At 38.4% G+C, this 14,558-nt stretch overlaps 1 protein-coding gene across 1 annotated transcript in view; it reads left to right on the forward strand.

Annotated features, from left to right (window-relative positions):
- LOC116708073 (solute carrier family 23 member 2) overlaps positions 1-11,011 on the forward strand; it is an 80,189-nt gene extending 69,178 nt beyond the window's left edge. Inside the window, exons 10-12 of the mRNA XM_032545845.1 lie at positions 988-1,096; positions 10,517-10,612; positions 10,694-11,011. Of these exons, the coding sequence (XP_032401736.1) occupies positions 988-1,096; positions 10,517-10,612; positions 10,694-10,869 (381 nt within the window). The 3' untranslated portion in view covers positions 10,870-11,011. The remainder of the gene's footprint in view (positions 1-987; positions 1,097-10,516; positions 10,613-10,693) is intronic.
- Positions 11,012-14,558: the final 3,547 nt, after the last annotated feature.

The following is a 14,558-nucleotide window of genomic DNA, read 5'->3' on the forward strand; positions in this document are numbered from 1 at the left end:
TTGTTGAAACTGAAAAATATTGGAGTGCTCAAATAACAAATAATAACTATTAATTGCTTTGTGCTGGTTTTATTTGCCTTAGACCATAACGGTTTGGCTGGTTCTCAGAGGTCTCAGGCTGCTTTTTAACGAGTGTTAAAGAAAACAAGCAGCAGGGAGTCCAGGGAAGCTTTTGCAAGAAAGTAACACCCAGAACATAGAAATCTCCACTTTGCGCTCGCAAAGCACCAACTCACCATCTCACCACCTCATTAGTGTTTGAAGTCCCGTCCCAATGAGGTATTTTTCCTGTAAAGAATTTCTTTTATCAGTCTTTGTGAAACAGTTGAAACTTTATACGTTTTGGCTTCTTTTTATATTCATCCAACAACTGTTTTGTTTGCACTGAACGACTACAGCTCCCTCGAGTCCCAGTTATACGTAGCAAAAGCTTGAGGGAGCTGCAGTTCAGTGTGTACCATTTACACAATGCCTGGTTGCAATATCAAAGTGTTCAGATTTAGCATTGAACTGAAACCTTGGGTATTGTATTTCAGTTTTTAAGCAAATGGAAAACACACAAGGGCCCAATGGAGATGGAACACATATAAAGTCAAAAGTTCCAGTTTCCATGTGCATTTGTCTTTACCTGCTGCTATTCATGTTGATTACTGACAATTTTGTGTCATGGGAAAATAAAGATTCTTGCTTGTTTCCCCAATCTGATTCAATTCTGAGTCTATAAATACTAGGGGCTAACCCCACTTTAACATTTTTAAACTGTTATGATCAAATGTGAATCCATCTTAAAATAGTATTTGACTCATAGGCTTTTTTTTATTTCCACATTATGTCTAATTTCATTTTATCTACTCTGTTCCAAAACAGAGTTGGCTGCTCATTTTCACAGAACAACAAAATAGTCTGGAAGTAATAGTCAATAAACCAATTTAAACAAGTTGTGTGACATAATGTCATTCTCTCCCCCCCCCCTCTCCTTCACTTTAGCATGTTGATCTCAACTCTTCCCGCAACCTCCTCATCCTTGGTTTTTCTACCTTCAGTGGACTTGTGCTACCTACCTGGTTTCATTCCAATCCAGGCATCATTGACACAGGTAAAGTTACAATAGACACTCTTTTAAAAGCCTTTCAGGTTGGAAAACATTACAACAAAAATGAATGATTACCCCAGTAAAGTGGATTTGTATGTTTAGGCCTAGTCCACACATAGCCAGATATCTGGGAAATCAAATAAATATTTATGTCTTTTTTTTTTGCCTTTCAGACACATAAAAACTGTAATTTCACAAACAACAATTATTTATAACAACTCTGACCAAAGTCACCAGAACCTTCACCAGAATTATGATGGGCTTTTTGGCTCCTTCATTAATAATGAATTAAGGCCTGTATGTTCTGATATCTTATTTTACACGATGTTGCAAGAATAAAACCCTTTCAGGATTTGACAAATTTCATAAGAACACAAGTGGAGAACTTTTGCTGAATCCTAATAAGTTCTGCAACATTTGTCAGTGTAGTAAATGTAAAGAATGCTTGCCTTTCGTTTGCTTCTTGTCTTGACTGCTTTCCTGTTGTGCGTTGCTTTTTTTCATCTCCAGATGATGAATTAAGCTGCACTTGACGAAGTGTTTCAGAGCAACTTTTCATGAACCGTGCGATGCTGTGAGAGCTCTGGTGAAGCCAACTAAACGTCCGACAAAAAACAAAAACAAACCATCATCCTCCTACCACTTTCAACACCTTTTTGTTGATCACGTGACTTTGAGGTGCTAAAAAAGTGTTTCCATTGGAGATTTGCAAAATACATCTATTTCGATACAAATGAAAAACCTCCTCATCCTAGCACAAAAACGTTTTACCGAAAAACATGTTTTTTCGAAATTGCCAAGTTTCAATTATCAAATTAATTTGGTATTTTCAATTTGCGCAATTTTATGCTTATTCAGGAATTGCAGGTGGTGAGACAAGTTGTACTGGATTTTATTTGGGGGGTGCCAGTTTAGTTTGTCAATAAAATGTGTAAAGCATACATATTTTCCTACTTCCTGTTGCACTGTTGCTTAAAATCATAATAAAATACATTGCAATTTATTGGTTTTAACGTGACAAAATTTGCGAAGAAAACTTTCACAGAACAAGGTAACAAGCAGCACGCCGTTTTATTTAAAAAAAAATTGTTCTCTCATTTAACCATGTGTGTTCTATACCTGTGTTAAACTGACAGGTTATAAGATCACAACTTGCTGGCCTGTATTAGCTTGTCAGGATGTGGGACTGTTTGACAAATTGTGCCAACCACTCACTGGCTTATCGTTTAGGAACTACCATATCTTCGTCACTGGTTTATCAGTATCAGCAAGACTACTATGCTTGAATGGCATTTACTGTATCTTGTTATTGTTGTATAGCACTCCCATGAGAAGTAGCCCTTGTTGGTGCCAGTGTTCTTTGGTATGCATCCTGAAGCAGTCACAGTCTTTGACTAAAAAGAAACCACTGATTAATTTAAGAAAACAGCTTTGATTTTTCCAAAGAAAATAACAGGCTCATGACTGAAAATGTTAGTGTTCTCCCATTGTGTTTCCACTTTCAGATTACACTTGAAAAGATGGGAGCAGTTCTGCCAGCCTAAGCTTCTAAAGGCAAGGTGTTGCCAAATCCCAGAGGCCCCAGATGGCAAACAGTTTATCATTAGCCTTCAGCCTGGATTTCCAAGTGACAAGGACAGAGTTTACCGTTGTCTTACCTGAACAGATCTAAATATGTTGTTGTTTTTCCATCATTTTTCTACTCCTGTCAGACTCAACAGAAGGAGTGGATGGATTTAGTTTGTGGCTCAGCCGGTCAGACCAAACCAATCAGCTGAATTCCATTGGCATGTAAGAACCAGTTCAGCCTGCTGGGGGCAATACTGTGTCTCCAATGCTCCTGATCGTTGATTCCTCTCAGATTTGGTACTCTTTGGCTTGTGTCTTGTTAGGGTCTGGGTATGGAGGAAGTTTTTTTTTTTTTTTCCAAGCTTCCCGGGACAACCGGATGAACTGAACAAACCTTATTAGCCTCCACAAGGTGTGTCCACTGTGGGCGAGACTGTGAAAGAAAAAACATACCAGCTTAAGGGAGACCACAGATGAAATAAAAAGTGGATCACTGGGGATGTTTTATACTCTGGAACATTAGTGACCCTTTCTGTTAATGCGTTTAACCATCTAACTAGATCATTGTTGGTAAAGCTGGTCTGCTGTGCTACTCATATATGTGTGGGCTGGTGGAAGCATAAGCAGAATGACATAAGTGGTGCAACGGGTCAAAGGCAAGAATTAAACTGTTAAGGTGACAGGTGAGCATTGTAACCTATGCCCAGGGTTTAATCTGGGTTAAATCCAGGTTAACTGGTACCTCTGGGTTGTTTGTGTGTACCAGTGTTCACAAATGGTGGTGGCTGTGGGTAGTGTATTTGCTGCTTTGCAAGAGAGAGACACAGACTGAAAAAAGATGAGGAAACAAAATATCAGGAGGAAATTAAAGTATACTGGTGTAGGAACTAGTCAATGAGTCTTTTTTGTACTTTTAGTTCAGTGCAGCTAAGCCCAATATTATTTGTGCCATTGGGTGTAAATACTGTATTTTCCGCACTATAAGGTGCACCTAAAAACCTTCAATTTTCTCAAAAGCCGAGAGTGCGCCTTATATATGGACCAATATTGAGCCACAACAGGTCTCACAACTACGGTAAGCAGCCGCCGACTTCATTTCCCCCGTAGAAGAAGAAGCGCGCTGTGCACGCTGGGTTTTGTGTAAAGACCCCAAAATGGCTCCTATTAAGAGACACGCTTACGACGCAGAGTTTAAGCTCAAGGCGATCAGTGACGCAGTAGAACACGGGAATAGAGCAGCAGCGAGAGAATTTAACATGAACCAATCAATGGTGCGGAAGTGAATATATATTGTGATTGCACTAACGTTTGATTTACCGTAACAGTATCAGACTGTTTTTTACGTGTTTATTGAATCGAGGAAAAGTTCCCCTCCACTATATGTTACACCTTGCTGTTGTTAAAAGATAAACTGTGTCACGAAAATACCACGTCACTTACTTTACCTTGGGAAAAATTATAAAACAGCTGTTTTATTCATTTTGAGAATGAACGGAGTTTTCAGAACGCTGGTTTGTAATCTATTAACAAAGTTTGACTATTTTGTTGACATTCCCTTTAGCGCAGTTCCATCTAATGGATGCATAACGTAACCCCAGCCTCTACTGTAGCGGCTATTCTATGCGCCTTATAATGCAATGAAAAAAGTTTTAAAATAGGCCATTCATTGAAGGTGTGCCTTATAATGTGGTGCGCCTTATAGTGCGGAAAATACGGTAATAAGAAATAATAGGAAATCTTTTAATTCAATCTACAAGTTTCTTGTGAGTGAAGTCATATCCATGATTTTCAGTGACCCAGATTGAGTTAAATCTGATTGAAAGGGAGTTTAAAGATTAGGGCATTGGCCTATCAACCTCATAGACTTAAAGGTTATGACCAAAGATGAATTATCAAAAAGTGAAAGCATGGGGGGGAAACTGCTCAAGAACTGTAAATAAATCATCCAAAAAAAATTTGTAACTTTCTTTGTGGTGTTTATGTTACGTTTTTAAAAACATAACATAAATCTCAGTTCACATAAGACAAAACCTCTTGTTGGGGTTGGTGATAAGGCCTTCAGGTTTTATCACTATTTTGTGGTATTGTTTTGATAACAATAAACAAGACAGTTCTTAGTTAACTGTTTGACTGTGACCGCATGACACAACATTCATAGCCCCACAAATAGTAGTCTTGAAAAAAATGTCCATTTTTAATACGCTTCTGCAGCACACTAGTCATATAAAGAAGTGTGATTTATATCCATAATCTACACACTGTTGCTTAATTTAACAATATTTTCAGATTTATTGATATTTATTGATACTCTCATTGAATAAACAGTGGAAAAAATCGTAAAAAAAAGAAATAACAATCCGAACAACTCATGCAGTTTTCTTTTACTTCATTAATAGGAATTTATTGTGACAATGATAGATCAAAATTCTTATCATAATAAGAAATTTATCACGATAAATTCCCACCCGTACTATACAGTATGGTATCTATACCCCTGTATATTTATATACATGTGTAAATATACAGGAGTATAGATATGGCCTCAGCCAGAAAAACACATCACTCCAGTTGACATCGACAGAGTTCTATGTGCAATAAGTCGAAGACGTCAAAACCACGTCAGTCGCAGGCCGTTAGTAGCTCTTGATGCTACATCGACTGGTTTTAATGAGACCGTTTGTGGTGACCCTCTATGAAGGCATTATCAAAAGAGCAATCCCCAAGATTAAACAGTTCTTCTATGCAGACATAAGACTTTGATCCTAGAAGTCATGTGATGCGAGTGTCTCCAAGGGAAGTGCTAATCCAGAGTCATCACTGGGCATAAAGGCTTGTCTGGTTTTCTCAGGTCTAGGCTGCTTACCTCCCAAATCCTCTTGGCTGGCCCCCATGACAGTGGCTGTAATCTGCCCGGATCAAATAAAGCACCCTTCTCCAGAGTCTTTCTCTTGCTTCAACACTCAGCTGATTTGTCCGCACAACAAGATCGAGGCCTCTCGATGCTCTTTGTAAACAAACCGTAGTCTGTTCCAGACATTCTTAAAACTATCGGCTGTGTGAGTTCCACTAAGCTCAGCAGATACCATGAACTTTTGACTGGCACCTCTTTGGGCAGGAGAATTTCCTGATTGCGTGCAGGGGTGGGTGTGTGTGTGTGTGTGTGAGCTTGCTTGGGCATGCTGGCGTGTGTGTGTGTGCGTCTTGGGTTAACCAAACAAGAGTGCGTTCAGATTAAAACTACGTCAGTGCTGTTTTCAGTTCTTGATTCAATTCGATACAACTTCATTAGGAGGCTTATTGCCGGAGGGACGTTATGAAAGCAGGGCAGAATCCAACATGCTGGCATTCGCACTCAATAGCCCTCTGTGTTCACCCTTGTGCTGGTGGTCAAACATGCCACATAAAAGGCTAATACTGACTGAGAAAATCAGTACTCAGGGGTCTGGTGACAACAAAGGGTTCCCTTTTACCACCAGAAGATTTTCTTGACTTTTTTGATTTTTAATGCGACCTCAGTCTTCTGGTGATGTTTTTTTTTTTCCTTGAATATGACATTCTTCAATCAGTCCTCCCATCTTACCTTCTTAAAGCCACAATATGTAACTTTGACAAAAATATGGTTCTCACATATTCTTTTCAAATTGTCACCATGTTGTGACAGTATGGTATGAGACAGATAATCTGTGAAAAGATGGAGCTCCTCCACCTCCTCCCAGAGCTCCTGTTGCCGTTTTGGATAGATGTGCCGCTCCCGGTCAAAAAACAACCAATCAGAGCCCTGAGAAAGGTCTTAGCGCTGTCACTGAACCTCGTGTACATGCTTCTCAATGTGTTAATGGAAGAGAAACAACTTAGCATCACAGAAAAACTGTTTAGCCGCCTTCATCGGCAGCTATGCTAGCTAGCCTTAGCATTCATGGCAGGCTCCATTTTGGTGAACTAGCTGTAGCGTAGCAGATAGGAAAGTGAAGGGTGACTGACAGCTCTTACACCCTTCTCCTTTCTCTGATGGTTGTTTCTGATGGAACAGTGTGTTTGTTTAGATGACAGCAGGTTCATAGGCGAAGGCAGAGCAGCTTGATTTTTTTTCACAGTTTGAGACTATTGTCTCATATTATACTGTCACAATAAAGTGATAGTTTTAACATAATATGTAAAGAGCTGGTTTTAAATAAAAGTCAAATACTGCAGCCTTAAGGGTTTCATACGCATTCATTTATTTTCCTAAGTTCCAGAAGAAAAAAGTGTTGGGTAAAAAACTGGGTAAATTATTCCCAAACTTGGTACACCTTCTAGGAAACCTGAATTGTGTACAAGCTAATTTGTTAAGGGTTTGCATTTGTGTATGGAAACCTTTAAACTAAACTTTTATTTCAGTTTAAGCATTCATTCTTACTGAGGTCAACCCTCCAGCCAAATGCAGTAAATCTGGTGAATCAAAATGAAAATCCAGCTAAGCCTAACAGAAATTTGCTGATACCTACTCATCAGTGCAATGAAGCCAGAGCCACAAAAGTAGCAGCTGGAAGAAGGGTTATTCCACACCATATCAGGATTTTACATATTTCTAGAGCAAGAAGTAAAACAGATATCTTTTTTAAACACTAAGTCTTGCTGAAATATTCCAAGGTTGTGTGGGAGAATGTGCTCTTAACTGGAAATTTTAGACCACACTTGTAAAATGTGTGTAACACAAAAACACCAGTGAGTATCGCCCAGACAACACCAAACCCACAGTAAACATGGTGGTAATAACATCATGTTCTGTGTTTTTTGTTCTTCAAATTGAATTTCATGATACCACTTTTACGTTTTATCATCGAAGGTTTTCGGCTCATTGAACCTTCAAAGTGGCTCACCGACACTAAATCCACTGGAACTAGAAAGCTGATGAGCGATTTGTAACTTTGGGAATGATCTAACCAGAGTCCAAAACAAAATCCAGCAGAAGTTCTGAAGGGAGCTGGGGACAAGAGATGTGCTAACAATCTATAATGATCAAAGTGAATGCTGAAGTTAAACCTGAAGATTTTCCTACAAAGAGTTAGTATTAGTATGCAATCAGGTCAGTTCCTGGCCCTCCACATCACGTCTGACCTCTCCTGGAATACAAACACCTCCCACCTGGTGAAGAAAGCACAACAAAGGCTCTCTTCAGATCGAAAGGGATCTGTCGGCTTTGTGGACACTGAAGAAGTTTGTTTCAATGCGATGCAGAATCTAAAGCCAAGGCAGAGGTTTCTAAGCCCTCAACCGGGTTAGAAACCGAGTCACACGTGAGTTGCTACTCACGTGTAGTTTTTTATACAACTATTTTGTATAAAAAACAAAATAGAGAGAGAGATTTCAAGCAACTCTACTGCTGACATCCTGTCAAATAATCAGCGATGCTTTCAGGTAGGTACCGGATCTCAGGAAACTGAGACGGGCTGGACTTTCCTCACGGCTGCTCGTGAACTTTTACAGGGCGACGATCGAGAGCATCCTCTGCCTCAACATGACTGTGTGGTATGGTAGCTGCACAGCACTGGAGAGGAAACAACTGACACGGGTGGTGAGAACAGCACAAGGCATTGTGGGATGCCCCCTCCAAGACCTGGACTCCATTTACACAGACCGGGTCAAGAAGAGAGCTGGATCCATAGCCATGGATTCCAGCCACCCGGGCCACAGACTGTTTGTGCCGCTGCCATCAGGCAAGCGGTACAGGAATATACGGACTACAACAAATAGGCTGAGAAACAGTTTCTTCCCCACAGCCGTCAGAGCCATTACTCCCTGCCGCCCCCCCCCTCCCACACATATCATAACCTCGCAGTCACACATACATATCCCCCACCCCCACACAGCCATATTGTTCTGCACTTTGCACTGTCACATCATCTGTACTTTGCCATAATTGGACCTGCTGCTACTTCTTTGGTATGGTTGAGTGCCTTTAGTTAATTTTAGTTGTATATATTGTTATTATTATTATTGTGTGTTTGTTTATTTTATTTATTGTATATATTTGACTTTTTGCACGGGAGCTGCAATAGAAATTTCGTTGAATCCTGTTCAATGACAATAAATGCTATCTATCTATCTATCTATCTATCTATGCACATTTAAATTTTTTTATTTTAGAGATTTGTTTTTCATTATAATTGCCACAGCACACGTGCAACATTAATCAGTGGAAAAAGTTTGGGAATTACTTATCATGTTCTCAAATTTTTAAAGCTTTACACCCTGGAATTTTAACAAGGCTGTGTGGCCACTGGACTGTTCCAACTTTCAAAAGAACATCATTATCTCCCCGTTTTTGATGGATTTATTTATTCCTGGGCCTGAATTTAGTTTTTTTGTCCAAGATTAAGGCTTGAACAAATACTATAAAGGTTAATTGGAATTGTGTTTGTGGCACCTCCAGATTCGGAAATAAAGGAGCTTTTGAGAATAGGGTGTTCCAATAAAAACAAATCGGTTCGGTTTTTCGGCCGAGTAACTGACACAAAGTTTTATAAAGCGAAATACTGTGGGATTTCTTTAATGTCTTTTTTTTTTGTTTTGTTTTGCTTTCTTTCTAACGCTTTAATCGCCCACTCAGGAAAGATTCCCATCCCGTACGCTCACATGTAAATGTTCTCACAGGAAAGTAAGCAGCCATCCAGTCCTCCAACTGTTCTTTTTTTTAATCCCTTTCATAATCTTCATCTACTATCAGCTTGAATGTTGTTTTTCTCATTAGCTCTCAATGGTTAGCTCATGAGAGCTTTAATGGTAAATAAAGAAAACAGAAAAGTTTACATCCAGTCATCGGGGCAGGACTGTCATTTTGAATTGAAGTTCTGGATCAATTTTGATTTTGAACCATTCTTTCTCCAGGGAGGAATGATTGTGATAATGATTTTTCAAAGAAATAATTAAGTGTACAGATTTTAATTTACTGTTTGATCTACTGTTTGTTTTAGCTAACGGTAAATTAGCTAAAACAATTGAGCTAATTGAATGTTAAATTAACAAAATTTAACGTATTTCGCTAATTGTTACAATTGTATATGCTGGTACAATTTTACATATATAATGTGCTATATATGTATAGCAAATACATATATTTACCTACATCAATGTAAATTACTTTACAAGTCACACTGAAAAGTGACAAGGGCAGAATCTATTAGAGGCAGGAATACTGAGTCACTTTACAATTTGATTTGATTATGATTCAGTAAGCTACATTATAAATCAGTTATTAGTGTAACATGACAGCCACGTCTCCAGTATATTTTATCCCACACAATGAATTGGAACTTCAAAGAGAACATGTCCTGATCCAAATTATTGACCACAGAGAAGAAACCAGCTAGCGTTAGCATGCTAGCCTACTGTTTAAGCTCCTCCCAGACGCTCTGAGCAGAGCAATATCCGTGTTAATTTCCGGTCCAGTTTCAAGGTGTTAAATTACGAGGTCAAATTTATTTGGAGTCATATTTGATTTATGCAGCATTTTTATAACAAGTGAAGGAAACATGGTTACTTTATTGTGCTTTAAAATTATTCTATGTGGCTGAAATACACATAATACTGTCCCTTTTAAAGAATTGTGCAAAGAAGAGTGGGTAAAATTATTCAACCTTTATTCAATATGAAAGGGAGTCGCCCCTCCTCACCCCTTAATGAGCTTACCATTGAAAACTGCATATAGAATGTGTGAAAAACTAACTAACACTAACACAAATCTCTACTTTTTCATGGAATTATTGTTGTTTCAGAAACTTAAACTTAATGAACCAAGACCTTTGACATTTATATGGTTCAAGATACCGCACAATCTTTGTAAAGGTGCTTAACTTTTTTTATTCCCTCCTAAAGGAATAAAAGAGATGGACCAGGTGATCATAGTGCTGTTCACCACACATATGTTCATCGGTGGAATTTTTGGGTTTCTTCTTGATAATACGATTCCAGGTAAAGAATAAAACATTAGAAAACATCAAATTATTACAAAATTCATTGTTGCTGCCAGCTTACCCAGTCTTCTCTTTTTAGGCACGGCCAAAGAAAGAGGGATCAAGAACTGGCAGGACAAAGTGCAAGGGGACGGCTTAAACTCCTCTGACTACGACATCCCGTTCTGCAACAGTTTTCTAAAAAGGTTTAAATGTTTCCAGTATCTACCCTTTCTGCCGTCTTACAAAACCTCAAATGAAAGAGCGTCAACATAAACAAGTGGAAACTTCCTGGGCAATATTAATCCCAGAATCCTAAAGCCTATAGGTTGAGCTAATAAAGTAAAAGCTTGTCTATTTTTTTAATAAATATTTGGTTTGACTTTGGTGTTGAAATTAAAGTATTTGAGTTCATTTGCGTTGATGTGTGAGTTATTCCCAAAAGAAATCAATTTCTCATATGAGTATTACTACCTCATGATTAATACTCGCGTAGTGAATAGGAAGGATTTTTTTTATTATTATTTGTGTGTCTTAAGTTCATATACAACGGTATATTAATGTGAAAGTAAACAACTTTTGGCATTGTTTAAGAGCTCAACATTTTAAAAGTGCCTTTGCTTTTGCTAATTTCTGTTCCAGTACTCCTGAACTATGATAATAAGAGTTGTTCCAATTCAATAAATAACTTTGAAGATGGAATGCCATGGAGAAATAATGCTCACAAGTCATTATTAAGGCATCACATTACTGGGTTTTTCTTTGGAAAATCACGAAACAGTTCTTAGAGCCTGTTGATCAACTTTATTGACACATACTAAAGTGAAATATTTCGAGATTTTATTATTTTCTTAATTGTGATAATTGTGGCTTACAAATGAAAACTGAGAATCGATTTATGGTAAAAAAAAAAAATATATATATATATATATATATAATAAAACAGTTATGCCTTGTGCATGAATTTAAATCTGTGCACAATCTTGACTCCATAATCGATACACTCCTTGTGAAGCTTTCCGATCCTCTTGAATGAATTTTGCTCAACTTTCCTCTCAAGGCTGTGGTTATCCCTGTTGCTGCTGCACATTTCTCCATTACACTTCTTCCTTCCACTCAACTTTCTTGCTCAGTAAACCTTTGCAGGTGTTTTGAGTTAACCTGCTGATTAGGATGCGATATCATGAGTTTTCAATATTTAACTTTTTGACAATTCGCAAATTTTCCGAGACTGAATTTTGGGCTGTCATAACTTGCAGGTCATAATCATCAAAATTACAAGAAATAAAGGGTTGAAGTAAATTTTTATATATGTGAAGTGTATAATGAGTTTGGAACAGACCATTATACACTTGTAGATGGAAAAAAAAAGTACATTTCTGCCAAAAATGTATCTTTAAAAAAAAAAAAATTATATTTCTGAGTTTTCTTTGTTGTGTTTTTTTTTTTTGCAAACTTTCACTTTTCCAACCCAGAAATGGACATATTTTAATCTTATTTTTTTCCAGCAAATTTTTGACTTTGCAAATTTTTTATGCAATGGTCCTGATACGCCGTCATAGATAACATTGTATATTGTATTCTTACAGCTTCACATAGCTAAAGTTAAACTCAACTAAATTATGGACAATAATCATGGTTATCTTGCTAAGAGAGTGGGGCTCTCTAACCTCGATTTAGACAGTATTTCTGTGTACGTAGAACAAGTCTTAGATCTACCTATCCCCAATGGGGGCAAAAGTAAAAGTGGTGGTTTATGATTTTCTTGACTAGTTTTTATGTTTATAGTGACAGCTCTGAAACTTGTAATTACTGTCTGAAACCTCAAAAACCACCGAAAACTGGTGCATGTAAAGTTCACTGAGCTGGGGTAACGAACCAACTGTACACTTTCTGCTTTACTGATCCATGACCCAAAAACCGTCGTTTTGCTCATCACTGATGTCTTTGCTCTGAATTCCCTCAGGTTGAAGTATTTTTGAAACAATATTAGATCGGTTACAGTCAGGATTAGGACTGCGGAGGAGGCTAAGTGGGTTAACGTAAACGCTAAGATTAGGCACTCAAGCTAAAGGTGAGGTTTAGTCACCGGATAATAGAGCTTTACACAAACTATGTATCAAGGTTTTAAAACTAATCTTTGAAACTTAAAAAAAAAACATTTCTGATTTCTGTCTCGTATTCATTCACCGATCCTTATGGAAATTCATACAGCAAATTGTGATATAAGAATAGTCAGCTTTCAACTGTCTCTAGAGTTCATTTTTGACGAAAAAGATTCAGATTGTGATTCTACTCATAAAGGCCGAAATACCAAACTTAGGAGATGCAGCATGTGACAGTAGGAGAGAACTTAAGGACAAGCCACATGTTGCTCCCTCTCTATTCGTTTTCTACGGAACTTGCACGATGAGGCAACAATCATTTCCAATCAATTTGTGAATTTTCAATCTCGTACACGTAGACGTACACACGAACGCCGGCGATGCGCCACAAGAAAGCAGAAAAGTGTTAAACTTTCTTGTGGCGTTGCTGCCGTTGCCATCACATCTCGGGTGTTGGTGAAGGAGACTTTAACTCACCGCTGTCACTCGTCACTCGTCACGCTTCTCCTATGACATTTCAAAAATGTTGGCGCATACAGAGTAAGGCATATTTAACCATTCTTCTTCTCTCTCAAGCTCATCCGGTGGGTGAAGTCTTTTTCTCTCTTCTTTTTAACTTGTCTCACAAGTTTTTTGTAGCATTTCGATCAGAAGATTGATCTAAAGGCTGAAGGTTGATTTCTGGAGAACCTTGCCTGCACTGATTTGACAATATGTTAAAACACAAAATGACAGTTTATTGCTGGAGTCCGCCATATTTGTATTTAAATGAACATATTTGTATTTAAATTACTCAATATTTGAAAGAATCCTTGATGCCGCTTTAACAAGGTTTGGAAGAGGAACCGCGGCATCATAGATCCTCCACTATGCTTAGCCGTTAGCCTTTTCATGCATTCATCCTTTGTGAGACCTTCCTTACTTCAACCTTTACGTCTTCAAAAGGGCTGCCGAAGATTGTTCATCCGTACTATTGGAAGGAGAATAAACTGCTATTAAAATAGGAACAGGGTCTTATCACCTCAAAGCTCAACATGAAGAACTTCCAGTTCAAACGTGGGCGTCGCATCTGCTGGGAAGGTGGATGTTTTTAACACGTTTTTACACAGTTTTCAAGAAACACCTTGATGACGTTCTGTTTCTTGAAGCTCGACGCCAGCTGATGATTGGCTGCTTCCTCTCTTGCAAGGTTTGTTTACCAATTATGTGACCTAGGCTGGATCTATGGTTCAGACAGGTGTCGTCACCAGGAAGTTATTCCTGACAGAATCTGTTTCCATGAGGATCACTCGGCAGGAAGTCCTGCACATTTTCACTCCAGATGGCTTATTTAAAGCCTAAATGTTTTTATTTAAGGACATAACATTATCTTTGAATACAATATCAAAAATTGATGCATTCATCTCTGTGCTACATCAGCAGCATTTTATCTAACCAGTAGGAAAATATATACAGTACGTTTTAAAATTTATGAGAAATATGACGCATAATGTTGTCAACACAACGTCTAGATATATCTACGGGCTGATAGCAGTCAACCCAAACAAACATGTGGTGCAGATAGCGTGGACAATTGTTTTTATCGCATTCCCGAGATTTATCACAATCTGTGAACCGGAAGCAGCAACAAACACAAAACCTAGAGCGCTGAAAACAGCCGCTGCTGCCTGTTCGACACCAGCAGTTGCCGCGACACAGGGAGTGAAACGAGGTCACACACTTTGGGTGCCATATTTAAAAGCCAGGTGACCCGGGCGGGGGTGTGTGTGCCAAGTCTGACAGTCTGGACCGATCTAGGAACAGGGTCGTTTGCAGGGAATAAAAATGAAAGCTTGTTTTGCACAAATCTAACGGGATTAC

The sequence above is a fragment of the Xiphophorus hellerii genome, chromosome 2 (assembly GCF_003331165.1).
Source record: "Xiphophorus hellerii strain 12219 chromosome 2, Xiphophorus_hellerii-4.1, whole genome shotgun sequence".
Classification (NCBI taxonomy): domain Eukaryota; kingdom Metazoa; phylum Chordata; class Actinopteri; order Cyprinodontiformes; family Poeciliidae; genus Xiphophorus; species Xiphophorus hellerii.